The sequence below is a fragment of the Epinephelus lanceolatus genome, chromosome 10, assembly GCF_041903045.1.
Source record: "Epinephelus lanceolatus isolate andai-2023 chromosome 10, ASM4190304v1, whole genome shotgun sequence".
Classification (NCBI taxonomy): domain Eukaryota; kingdom Metazoa; phylum Chordata; class Actinopteri; order Perciformes; family Serranidae; genus Epinephelus; species Epinephelus lanceolatus.
In genome coordinates, this window is record NC_135743.1 from 35,827,726 (window position 1) to 35,839,580 (window position 11,855).

Sequence of the window (11,855 nt, forward strand, 5' to 3'; positions counted from 1 at the left end):
AAAGGCATGCAACAAAACCCTTCCAACAAATCCAAATATCATGTAGGGACACTGTGTATTTGATGCCCTCTGCTGGTGGTATCTCCAGCTGTCCTCCATGTTGAAACTAAAGGATTTGCTTGCAGCTGAGTGGTTTCCAAATGATTTCTCCTTTAAGAGGAACTGTCCTTAAAGTTGCCTGCAGCTCTGCATATGATCATGAGTCATCACAAAGCTTCACAGAGGATGTCTCTCCTTACGACACAGAGATATAGCCAACATGTCTCTTTCATTTCCCACACATTCACATCACCATATCACACCCGCAACACTGAGTTCTGTTCAATCACAATAAAATCTGAGAATTATATACATGCTCATTTATTCAGCAGTTGACAAATTCACGTGTTTGATATGATTTATTCATCAATCATATTAATTCAATCAATGGCTTACACAATACTCTGATACAGATCTTATTTGACAGCAAATATACACAACATGAGACAACAACACACACTCATATCACATCTTTGTTGCACAGTGTCTGCAAGGGTGACCCTGCAGTCTCAGAAACACACACAAGATCTGTTTGCCATGGGTACGGTGATAGCATCGCCAGTATGTAAACACAAATCTCTGAACATCGATACACAAGCTATCAATACACACCAGCAATGGAATGACAGTAAATATACAACTTTCCAAAATGATTTGTTAATCCACTTCACGTCAAAAAAAGCTAATTATCTGTGTGGCTTGAGAAGAAAAACAAACTGTAAACAAAAACAATAATTAAAAGTCTTTTTTTTTTGTTCCTTGCTTGTAAAAGTGGGAGAAGCTTGCTGACGAGCCTTTTCACCACAAGGAATGAACATGCAGCGTTGTCGTTCAAGCAGCTAATTGGGAGATGGGACGGTGAGGAGACACACAGCGGGGGAGGTGGGGGGGAGGAGGAGGAGGTTTGCACCAGCAAAGGTCCAACTTAATCAGTACTCAAGATAAAGACAATAAGTGTTAAACTTTAAAGTCCAACAGGTTGCAATCAATCTTGTAGTAGACGTAAGGATAATACTCCTGCTGGCTCAGGTTTAGACCCGGGATGTCCATCGCAGACTGAAAAAAGAAGAGAGTGCAGACTGTTAATGCGTGTAAGCAGCCGTTTCGAATACTGAGAAAAGAGCCCCTCCTATAAAAGTTAAAGGAGAAGGCCTGGAGAAAAACACATTTCATGCTTAGCTAAAAAAAATTCCTGCCTTTAAATCCCAGGCATCCCCACATAAACTTCAAACTTCAAAACTTAAACTTGGGTGTTTTTTCTGCCAAAAATCAGTTTCAGCGAAGTTTCTTATTAGTAAAACTTATTCACACAAAATTATTAAAAGACTTGAATATGAATAAATATAGCTTTATATCTAAAACCACTTTAGTTGTGGAGTTTTTTTTGCAGTTACCAGCTTTGGCCATGAGAAGGAGCACCTGTTATTCTGTGGTACAGTGATGGATGGGAAGCAGAGACTGATACTACTGTACATACTGATTCTGTATAGTAAGTGCTGCATGCTAATTCTCATAGTATAAACAAATTAGCATACTTTACCATCTTATACTAACAGGAAAGTATTAAATTAATGACATTTCAGATGTCAATTAAACTGCCTTCACACTCAAAAATTATATTTAGCATTGATAAAATCTGGTTTGTATATACTTTGTTTTGTCACTTTGCAAGTCTGAACACACTACGGACTCAAAACCGGCTTACAGTAATGTTCTCTTTAGCAACACAGTACAATGTCACAGTTATATTTAAAATAATTGCAAAGAATTGTATTAAAATGTGTCTTTCACATATCTCAAGAACCATTCATCCCATCTACTTCACACTTGCCGGGTGTATTGCTGAGGACTTGCTTTGGGCACGCAACACATTTAATATTAATAAACTTTGAATAAACAAGCAACCAGCGCTCTCAGTGGCAAAGCTTCAGGGATCTGCAAACTGGGTCAAGCACATCTGCTAAGTGTACTTCACAGTGTTTGTGACCTCAAGTGGACTCGACTTGGGTGTTTTTCAGGAGTGAATATAGTGTAGTAGTACACTGTTGTCTTCTAAAGTAGAATTACACAGTAAGTAAGTAGTACACAGTTGAGTTGCACATATTTTTTCAGAACTCTGTTCCTTAAAATAGTAACATAAGTCCTAAGACCTATTCCAATATTTTTCATTATTGAAACATCATAATACATGTCTAACTGTTTGAGGTCCAGGTGTATTGCTCAGGACCCAAGGGAGCACAGTGTTGAGGGTGAAGTTGTTTGAATGAGTGGTTCTCGAAAAAGCTGCAATACCACAGGTCAAGGAATCTGCCTATCTGAAAAAGCATGTTTTGAGCTGGCACTGCACTAGTTTAAACATAAAGAAGCAAAGATACTTTGTGATATTATTCTTTTAGGTCCTGGATGTACTATATGTTACAATATGTTGTACTGTATTAAGTTATGCATTAAAAACTTACTTAGATCATATTTTACATCGTAACTTCTGCCATGATGATCATATTATTAAGTTTTAATGGTAGCGCATGTCAGTTGCTCCAAGATATGAAGTGTGTTTCTTGATGCTATGATCCTGTATAAGTAGTAAGAACCTTAACACAATATTATCGAGGTGCTCACATCAATGATAGCTGCTGCACTGCTGTCCAGATGTTTGTACAGGTCATTCAGCACCTCCCTCAGCTTCTTCATGTTCTTCTTGCTTGGCTGCAGGAGCATGGCCTGGAAGTTCACCGGCAGCCCATATCTGGAGGAACACATTACATAAATACTCTCATCAATTTTTTTTCAACCACTGCCAATGCAAAGGAATCAAGCACTGTTTGATGACAGTTCAGCTTACACATGGTTTTATGGGTATTATTAAGACTGTATTTCTGATCACAGTACCTTAAAACAGATTCCACAAAGACCCTTAGTGCTTTAATGTGAATCCACGCGATGAAGGCTTCACTGAAGTTCACCTTCAGCCATCGGACAAGTGGGCCCTGCAGAGAACAGATACAGATTGGACTGATATCTTTTGTTGGATGTGGCAGTCTTACCATCTCACCCAAACAGGAGAAGAATACATTTGTAATCAATGTGATAAAATGTCCATTTCTTATCAAAACCAAATTCGGCAGACAAACACTTTTGACTGCAGTGGATTTCATGGCTGCACAGCTTTCTTACATTGGCTGTTTTCTTTTTTCTTTTTTTTTTTAAAGTAATCACTCCATTTTTCATATAAATGGCACACTGAAAAAAAAAAACCTATGTATCCCAATAAAAACATTGCTCGCTGTGTGTTATCTGAAATATTTTTTAGAAAAACACTTCAGGACTGTAATCATTCTTCAGCTTTTAGTTATCAATTCTCAGTCACTGGGAGTGATTAGTAATTTACTACTTGGAAAACCTTTGAAACTGACCCCACTGACACTAATAACCATATGACATAAGGTCATTCTGACAAATTAAAATAACTCTGTTATGAAATAAAATGACTAAATCCTCAGCATTATCTCAGGCAGGATTTAAGTCACTTTAAGGTTATCTTAATGTACTAAAAATTAATCCAATTAAGATAAAATGATCCTTTATTAGTCTCACAGAGGGGAAATTTGCATGCATTGTTATGGTGGCAGGGGGAATAGTGCAAACAAGAAACATCAAGGAGCCAAATACAGTAAATAAGTAATCAGAAAAAAATATAGAAAGATAGATAGAAAAAATATGAAGAAATTCTTGAAAAGATCAGAAGGAGGCCTTATAGTATCGAGTGCAGAACTGTATCAGTGAGCAAGTTTTAAAAGCCACACAGTCTCTAAGAGAAAGCTACACAACAACTTCTGACATTAATAGTATCTGAATAGAAATTATTCACCAACTTGAAAACAATTTCTAAAAATTCTTCCCGGTGCCATCACTTACAAACTGCTTCTTCTTATCTGTGGAGAGCCGAGTCATCTCCTCTTTGTCCGCCTTCATCTCCTCCTCATTGTACTGAAAGTCTCTCACTGTAAACCTAGGAATAAGACATAGAGGGCACAACTCAACTTCATTCAACCATGAATATTTCTGTTTTTATAAAGACACTGATGATAACCTGAGTTGATATATTTAATAAGACCTATTTATATTTGCCTTGTAATCTGGCTTCTTTTGAAATAAGCTTATATTTGCTTGTAGACGTTTCACACCTCTTGTTAGTGAATCAGACAGTCCTGTGTAACAACAGTGTGTGACTCTTACTTGTTCTCTCTGGCTTTGTGCTTGAAGTCGTCAATGGCTTTCATAAATAGAGTGACACTGAAAAGTCCGCTGTCATTGTCCTCAAATAGCAGACTGGAAGAAAAGACAAGTACTGGTCATACTGCTGCAATGATGTCTGTGACTAACTGTAGATGAATGGGTGCATACATACTCAATATAAGAAAAAAATACTGACGAAATCAAAATCACGTGAAACAAACCACCCGCTAAAAATGCCAATACTTGTTATCAGTGTTTCTGACAAAATGTGTTTCATCTAATATTTATTTGACATGATGACATCACTTACTTTGAAGATCGAGGCACCACCATCTCAGCCAGTGTTTCATATGTTTTCTGCCAGTCAGTGTATGCCGTCCTGAAAGAACACAGGGCAAGCATCTCTTTTATCTTTCTCCTGAATTATGATGCCACACATTTCCAATTCAGTCGTCTGCATTCAGACATGCTAACAGTACCTGTCACACTAGAGAAATAATACTCACTTTGGTACGACTACTAGCAGAGTGATGAGGTACTCTGAGTCAAGTACAAAGTCTTCCTTCTTGACTATGTCAGCCAGGCTCCTGGTCAGCAAGCTCCCCCTGGTGGCACATAACTTGGACGTGACATAGGGAAGGTGGCCAGTGCTGACCAAGCATTTCAGAGTCACGGTGACTTTTCAGACCATGCTGACACGGTCATGGAAATGTGGTCAGAGATTCTTGAAGTTTAGCTTGAAGGCACTTTGCTGATACTTAAAAAGGCTGATCCTATGAAAACTCTTCAGTACAAATGTAGTGTTAGACATGCACATTTGTAATGTGGATTACTTACGCATTCTTCCTTTCCAAGTTCTGCAGGTTTCCCTTCAGGTTGTTATAAGCTGATGCTCTGGTCTTCAAGTCATTGTCAATCTGGGTAACTTGCTGTAAAAGACAAAAACAAAGTGATTACAGGCATCAAACACTGATTTTTAAAGCTTTAAGACCTTTTTAAGATGATCTTTAATAAATCTTAAGACTGATTTTAGACAAATCATCATCTTCTTCTTTTTCTTCTTATTCTTATTCAAACATTGCATTTGCATTCAGTATAAAGGTAAGTAGTATGCATGAGGTGCTGTGTTGGGGAAGGTTTTATGTAGGAATATGGTTATTAGAGTGAGTTAGGTTAATACACATTTTGCCAACAGGTAAGTGCGAGTATAAAGTAGGTTCAGTGGTACGTTTAAAGATTTGTAACATCAGAAATGTGGACTTTCACACAGAAGAGCTTAACTCGTTCTGACAATAAGACATAAAAGACAGACAAATTAAATCAGATTAAAGCTTTGTGGCAATAACGACCTCACAACTGGAAATGTATGACTATTTAATGCCTTTTAAGTCCTTATATTCATCAAATTTAATTCAGGACATTTTAAGACATCTGAAGGACCTGCAGACACCCTGGGAAAATATAGATGAAACTTTGAGACTGACAAATAAAATACAGAGTAACATGGCTTTTATGGCATACCTCTATACAGAGGACCTTAGAGTAACATAGTTGCACAAGATTGGATGGAACAAGTGAAAACAAAACCCTATGTCAGAGTTCTACTACTGCCAATTAGGCTAAAAAATGAATTAAGACAATGTACAAAAAAACCCTCACATGCTTAATTGACGCTTTTATAGCTGCCTGAGAGACGTACCTTTGAGATGATTTCAGAGATGTTTTTAAGTGACTGTTTGATGGGATATTTTGCCATGTCCCACTGAAATCGTGTGATGTAGGTGACAAGATCGACTGGAAAAAAAGGACAATAAAAGTCTTGTCAGGCTATCATCTGCTTGCTGTCATAGTAAAGCAGAAGTTGGGTAAAGCTACAATTTTATTGCAGTGATTTCAGATCTGATCCATCAGATAGTTGTTAGTTAGTACTCTCTAAGGACTGTAAAGAATATTTAGAACAACATCAGTGAGCCTGTTTACACCTGGTATTAACCTGCATCTTGGGTGATCCAATCACAAGTAGACAGCTCTAAGTCTGTGTGTTTACATCTGGCATTAGTCCACGAGTCTCGAGTGACCACATGTGATCAGATCTCACTTCCTCACTCTGTATGCAAATAACGCACATCATTTTAGTTTACAAAGACCAAATGCATTGTTGTTGTTGTTGCTATATACACACTGGCACTGCGTAATTATTAGTTTGTCTGTAGGTTACAGTGTGCGGGAGATTGTGCAGTTTTTCTACTGCAGGAGTGTGACCTCTGCACCCAGGACAGCTGGTGAGGGTCCGCCTGCGCATACACAGTGACAGGGCTAACTGTTAGCATTACCCGGGTAACATACTGTTATTTACGGGTTTAACGACAGAGTCGAACCATGTCGGGGTGCATTTGTTGGCAGCATTTAACAGCTGCTGCTGCTGCGTTAGCCGTGCTAACCTGGCAGATAGTAAACTGACAATTCGACACAGGGAGAGCGGCTCTGGAGATGGCAGAAGGTTTGCTTATCCGGGGGGGGGGGGGGGGGGGGGGCAAGGACGTCACCTGAGAAGGCGGTCCTTCAATGTGGGCCAGGACAAAGGAGGATACACTGTTGAAAGAATGTAGTCATATATAGCCCAGACCACCTCTGAACGTGGTCTGAGCGATAGGATCTCAAGATACACTGAGGGCTCATTAGGTGCATTCACACCTGTTGTCCATGTGTGATCTGATCACCAAAGACGAATGTTAATACCAGGTGTAAACAGGACCAATGTGTCTTGAGTCGTAATTATCATTACCGTACGGTTACACATGCTTCAAATTTTCCCACAGCTTTCTTGGTAATTAAAATATTCTGGACATAATGTATTGTAACCATCACTGTACCTCCGTTGGCCAGCAGGTTTTCCTGTACTTTGTCTCGACTGTCTTCCAGCACATCAGCCATGTACTGAGCAACCTTCTTCACCACACTGTGAACAGCCAGGAGACATCAAAAACGCGCCACAGCAACACAAACTGCATGCGCAAAGCCAGCGAAAACCGCACACTCACCCTGCTCACACAACCACCACCACCTCATGCCCCAAATTTAACACAAACATACACACACACACACATCAAAACCTTTCACATATGCCTGTTAAGGTAATTTCCTGACAAGGCAATTTATAATATGGCAGACTGGAAGGGTTCAGGGTTTTTAACCACTCTGTTCAGCATCACATCAAAGCAGAACTGTGTCTACAGTAGTGAAGCCATGGAAAGATTCAGAGCCAAGTCACATCTCAGGTCTATAATCTTCATAAGAAAGTTAACTTAGGTTTAATGTTGTCTATCTATAAGACATTTTTATTGTTTAAATAATGACAAAGTAACCCAAATCCAAATAATTGAAAGTTCAATAAAAACAATAAGGGCATTAATAGCTGCAACTCTGCTGGGCAGAAATTTCCAAAAAGAAATTGGTAAAAGACAGAGTGTACTAGCCAGACAAGTGAAACCATGTTGCAAAGCTGGTCTTTCTCACAGTGTTGGAAATATCTACAGAGGAAGCAAAGCAAAGCTCAGGCAGTAAAGGCTGTGTGTGAGTTTTGGATGTCAATATTTCCAAAAGACTATAAATGGCACTCAAACATAGTTGCGGCACAGTCATTGGGTATAAATATGACCAAAGAAAGAGCTGCTGGTGTGTCACCCAACTGTAAATTGCCAAGTTTAGACTAAGAGGCCCGCTAGCCTCAGGTCCCTGTGAAATTCCTCATTGTTACAAGGTAAGGGAAGAGATTAAGGAATGGTAAACCGGCTACATCAGAGAGTCAGGGGCGCTGCAAGGTTAGGAGATTTTTTTTTTACATGCCCCTCATAACAGACTATATTCAACATGATTATGAGAGCCCTATAAAATAACAATTTAATCACTAGAACAATAATTCCTCAGAGACTGAGATTATCTATGCTTATTCTAAGACAGAATACAGCAGGCAGCATACCTTTCAACAAAGGAGTCTAACTTGGCCAGTTCATCCGACAGCCCAACCAAGACATCGAGTGTCCCCACCTGTTTGTGAACACAAAAAGTAAAACATCAGCACATTATGACTTTTGTGTCATCGGTCGTGAGATTTGTGTCGTTTTAAGAGGGGTCAGCAGGGTTGTGTTTTAATAGTGACATCTAGGGTTCAATCCGCCTACAGTGACATCCAGGGGGCCCTATGTGCTTATGATGGCGCCTCTTTGTCCAGAGCCACTGATGCATTGCTAACAGTTCCAGGAGAACATTGCAGGCCCATGTGGCTGCGAGGTCAGCGGGGTTACTTCACCTTCAGCACAGAGAGAGGACCCGAACCAGAGGAGCTGGGCTGCTCTGTGGACGAAAACGCTACCAAACTAACGCTTCAACATGCAGGCAACAGATCTGTGTAAAGACTGCTTCCCATACACACAATCAGCTTATTCTTGACAGTGGATATTTAAGGTGAGTGATTTTAACATTAGCTTACTTTTACATGTAAAACCACAATTTCTTTTTTGTTTTTAAATAGATTAAAAATAACAACAAATTATGCATGTCCACATTCAACTACTTGAGTCTATTAATCAATCACAGCAAAGTAATGGCTCTGTGCTTCAGCATGGGAGAAAAAGTATAAAATTGTGAAGAGCAGAGAAGCCCAAAAATCTATGCTAACCTTGAGGTCTGGGATGTTGAACTTGTGGTTGGTGGAAAGGTTGTTGGTACGTGTAGTGGCTGCCATCATTTTGTCCCATGTTTGCTGGCAGGTCTTCTCTCCCGGAGCAGAGATCAACCAAAACTCTGTCATGGTTACAGCACTGGTGCAGCTAGAAATAACTGAGAGGAAACTGGATTTAGACTTACTGGTGGTGTTGAAATACAGGTCATTAGTGAATAAAACATTAACAAAGACTGCGTTTGTCTATTTATCAGCAGCACTGGTTTGGCTACAGTACAGGTGAAGTACTATGTTTAAATACCTCCTGTCTTTAGTTAGCTGTGTGTGCTGTACTCTGTGTCCTGACTCTGTTTACTACTAAGCTAATGAAATCATGCTACACTAGCAACAACAGCTCATTTGGTGTTTTAAGTCCATTACAACCTGGCGTTAGTTTTGACAACACCACATATTTTCATTCCCTCACTGCTACATAACGTTACACAGCCATAAATAAGAACTAAACGCTGCTATATACAAACCGAATCTGACAAGAAAGATGGTTAAGGTCAGGCAACAACCAGCAGGGATTAGCTACCGTTAGCCACTTAGCTTTGCTCACAACAACAACGCAGGTGGCTGTTGCTATTGTTTAACAATTTCACTCACCTGTGAATAACAAGTGTGGCCGTTAAAGTGAAAAATGTAGTTGTTAATAGTGTTTCTATGGCTTGATGATTTTCATAGTTGCCATTCAGTACAGTTGGTGAGGTCTCCTGACAGCAGCATCAGAGTCAGCTGATCTGCCAGAGGAACCGGAAGGCCTCTGTACACTGAGGGATCTCAGCAGCGACCGCAGCTGGTGGACAGTGGGTACTGCAGGGCAAATCACTGAGATGACAACAGTCTGATTCTGACTTCTGTGACTGAGTTTGATGCTCAGGTTCAGGGACACCTCAGTAGGGCAGATGCTTGCGAATATATGCGATAGAGACCAGGTCCTTTAGATAAAGGAGTGTCTTAATAACTAGGACACACTCTACAACTGTGTCAAGACTGTGTGAATGTAATGCAACAGTATATAGATCAGTAAGGGACTGTTCTTCACTTCTTCTCTTTTTGTTTGACCTTCCCTGAAGCTACAGATGTTTTTACTTGACTCCATCATACTCCATCATAAATTAGTTAGTTTAAAAAAACTCACCCTTTGATGTTTGAAAGTTGAAGTTAAAAGTTGGAGATAAAATCCTGGAGTTGAAAAAAACCTTGGTGATTTGGACGGTTTACATTTGGCAAAATTTTAAATGAGACATGTAGAATAAATTGATTTTGATGAAACGCCACTATTTAAGCTTAGATTTGGTTAAGTTTTTTTCTGATGGAAGCATTTCTTTCAACATAATGTGTTCAAGGAACATCAAGAATTTGAAAAGCCAATGCTAATTTCTGTTTTTACAGTTTCTGGCTATGATAAATGGTGAAATTTTGGTGATTTTTAAAGGCAATATGCCTTCCAACCCGGCGGGATTGGCTTGTTTTCTGTAAAAATCAGCAATAAAAAATAAATACAAAATGCAGCCATTTAAATTTGTATGCTTCTCCTGTAAGCCATAAAAAAGTCCTGCCCCAGTGTTTAAAACAATATTTGATATGCTGCCCCAATTTTGCACCACCCCCTTCCCCCCTGATAAATAACCACCAGTTGTCAATTTTACAAAAACATATCAATGAGGCAACGTTTTTTTATTCCTGATATGGAATTTAACCAAATTTCCTGGATTACAAGATGTGATAAGACCCCAGACTCGAGACTCAGTCAACATTCCAAGTGTATTATTACATTATTGGAGAAGCAGACAGGCAATTCTGGATGCCAAGTCAGCAGCATTTGAGGCTTAAGAGTTACTAAATTTGGAACAGTCAGGTCAGGTTTCCTGACTTTGGGTGTCTCCTGCACAGAATCTGAGGAAAACGCCCCCCAAAGGGACATGTTTATAGTTCAGTGGCTCTGGGGTTCATTGTTTGGGACACAATGGTTGGTCTGCCTGGAGCCAACCCTCGACATCAAACAGCAGGGTGAGTTTGCCCATGGCTGGCTAGAGGCCAGTCTGTCGGGATGTTATCAGGACACACACACACACAACACACGCCATAATCGGTCAGACTGCTGAGAGTCTGCTGTGTGATCTCTTCCCGAATAAGACAGAAAAGTGTTGTTTTAGCAATAAATAGCATTGAATGAAAAAAAAAAAACTATTAACAAGCTTAATGTCATCCCCTCTCACGCAAAGCATTCAACACTGTGTCCTTGCATGGACTCCCATAGTTCTCTGTAAACATCCATCAAAGCTTCTCACACACACCCTCTGATTTGTGTCTGCGTTGTGTTTATGTTTACTGAATAAGGCATGTAAGTGTTAAAGTATTATAAAGGAATTGAAGCATTATAATATCTTAAAAAAATCTTAAAAATGTTGCAACAGACGTACTACTATCACCTGTCCTCTTATTCCGTTTCTTTAGAAAATGCTCCCTGTTTTTCTTCTATGAATGCAACACAACACAAGTTAGTTAGTTCACTCACATTCCAGGTAAGATGGTCTCTGTGCACATCACGTGATTACTTTAAAAGGGATAGTTCAGATTTTTGTATTTTTGGGGTTGTATGATCAGTGTATTACCTATAGTAGATGTCAGTTGGCACGCCTCCAATTTGGAGAAGCAGGCTGGAGTCCAACACAGAAGCTAAGGAATGCACTGTTGTGGATGGGGGACAGCCACAATAATACAATTAATACACACAATTAATATCAGTTATGAGTATATGCTATATTGAGAGTATTTTCGCTACTTTACCTTTCCATCAGACAGCCTGTTCTGACAGGGAAGGCTTCAGTTCCCCATCTATGCTCTTGTCAAA

General features: G+C 39.5%; 1 protein-coding gene across 1 annotated transcript; it reads right to left on the minus strand.

Moving 5' to 3' along the window:
- Positions 1 to 379: 379 nt before the first annotated feature.
- On the minus strand, positions 380 to 9,744 carry atp6v1c1a (ATPase H+ transporting V1 subunit C1a). The gene is made up of 13 exons (XM_033639576.2): positions 9,605 to 9,744; positions 8,954 to 9,114; positions 8,255 to 8,322; positions 7,149 to 7,234; positions 5,975 to 6,069; positions 5,113 to 5,204; positions 4,782 to 4,880; positions 4,586 to 4,654; positions 4,276 to 4,368; positions 3,955 to 4,048; positions 2,929 to 3,026; positions 2,659 to 2,785; positions 380 to 1,095 (listed from the first exon to the last, which is right to left on the minus strand). The coding sequence occupies exons 2-13, from the start codon at positions 9,083 to 9,085 to the stop codon at positions 997 to 999; spliced, it is 1,152 nt and encodes a 383-aa protein (XP_033495467.1). The 5' UTR covers positions 9,086 to 9,114; positions 9,605 to 9,744; the 3' UTR covers positions 380 to 996.
- Between the last annotated feature and the right edge of the window lie 2,111 nt (positions 9,745 to 11,855).

Excerpts from the sequence above, each read along its gene's own strand:
- atp6v1c1a (XM_033639576.2), bottom strand. The coding sequence starts at position 9,085 with ATGACAGAGTTTTGGTTGATCTCTGCTCCGGGAGAGAAGACCTGCCAG. Across the intron at positions 7,235-8,254 it reads TTAGACTCCTTTGTTGAAAG|TGTGGTGAAGAAGGTTGCTC; the intron begins GTATGCTGCCTG and ends GGCTGTTCACAG. Across the intron at positions 4,369-4,585 it reads GTGGTGCCTCGATCTTCAAA|TCTGCTATTTGAGGACAATG; the intron begins GTAAGTGATGTC and ends CTTTTCTTCCAG.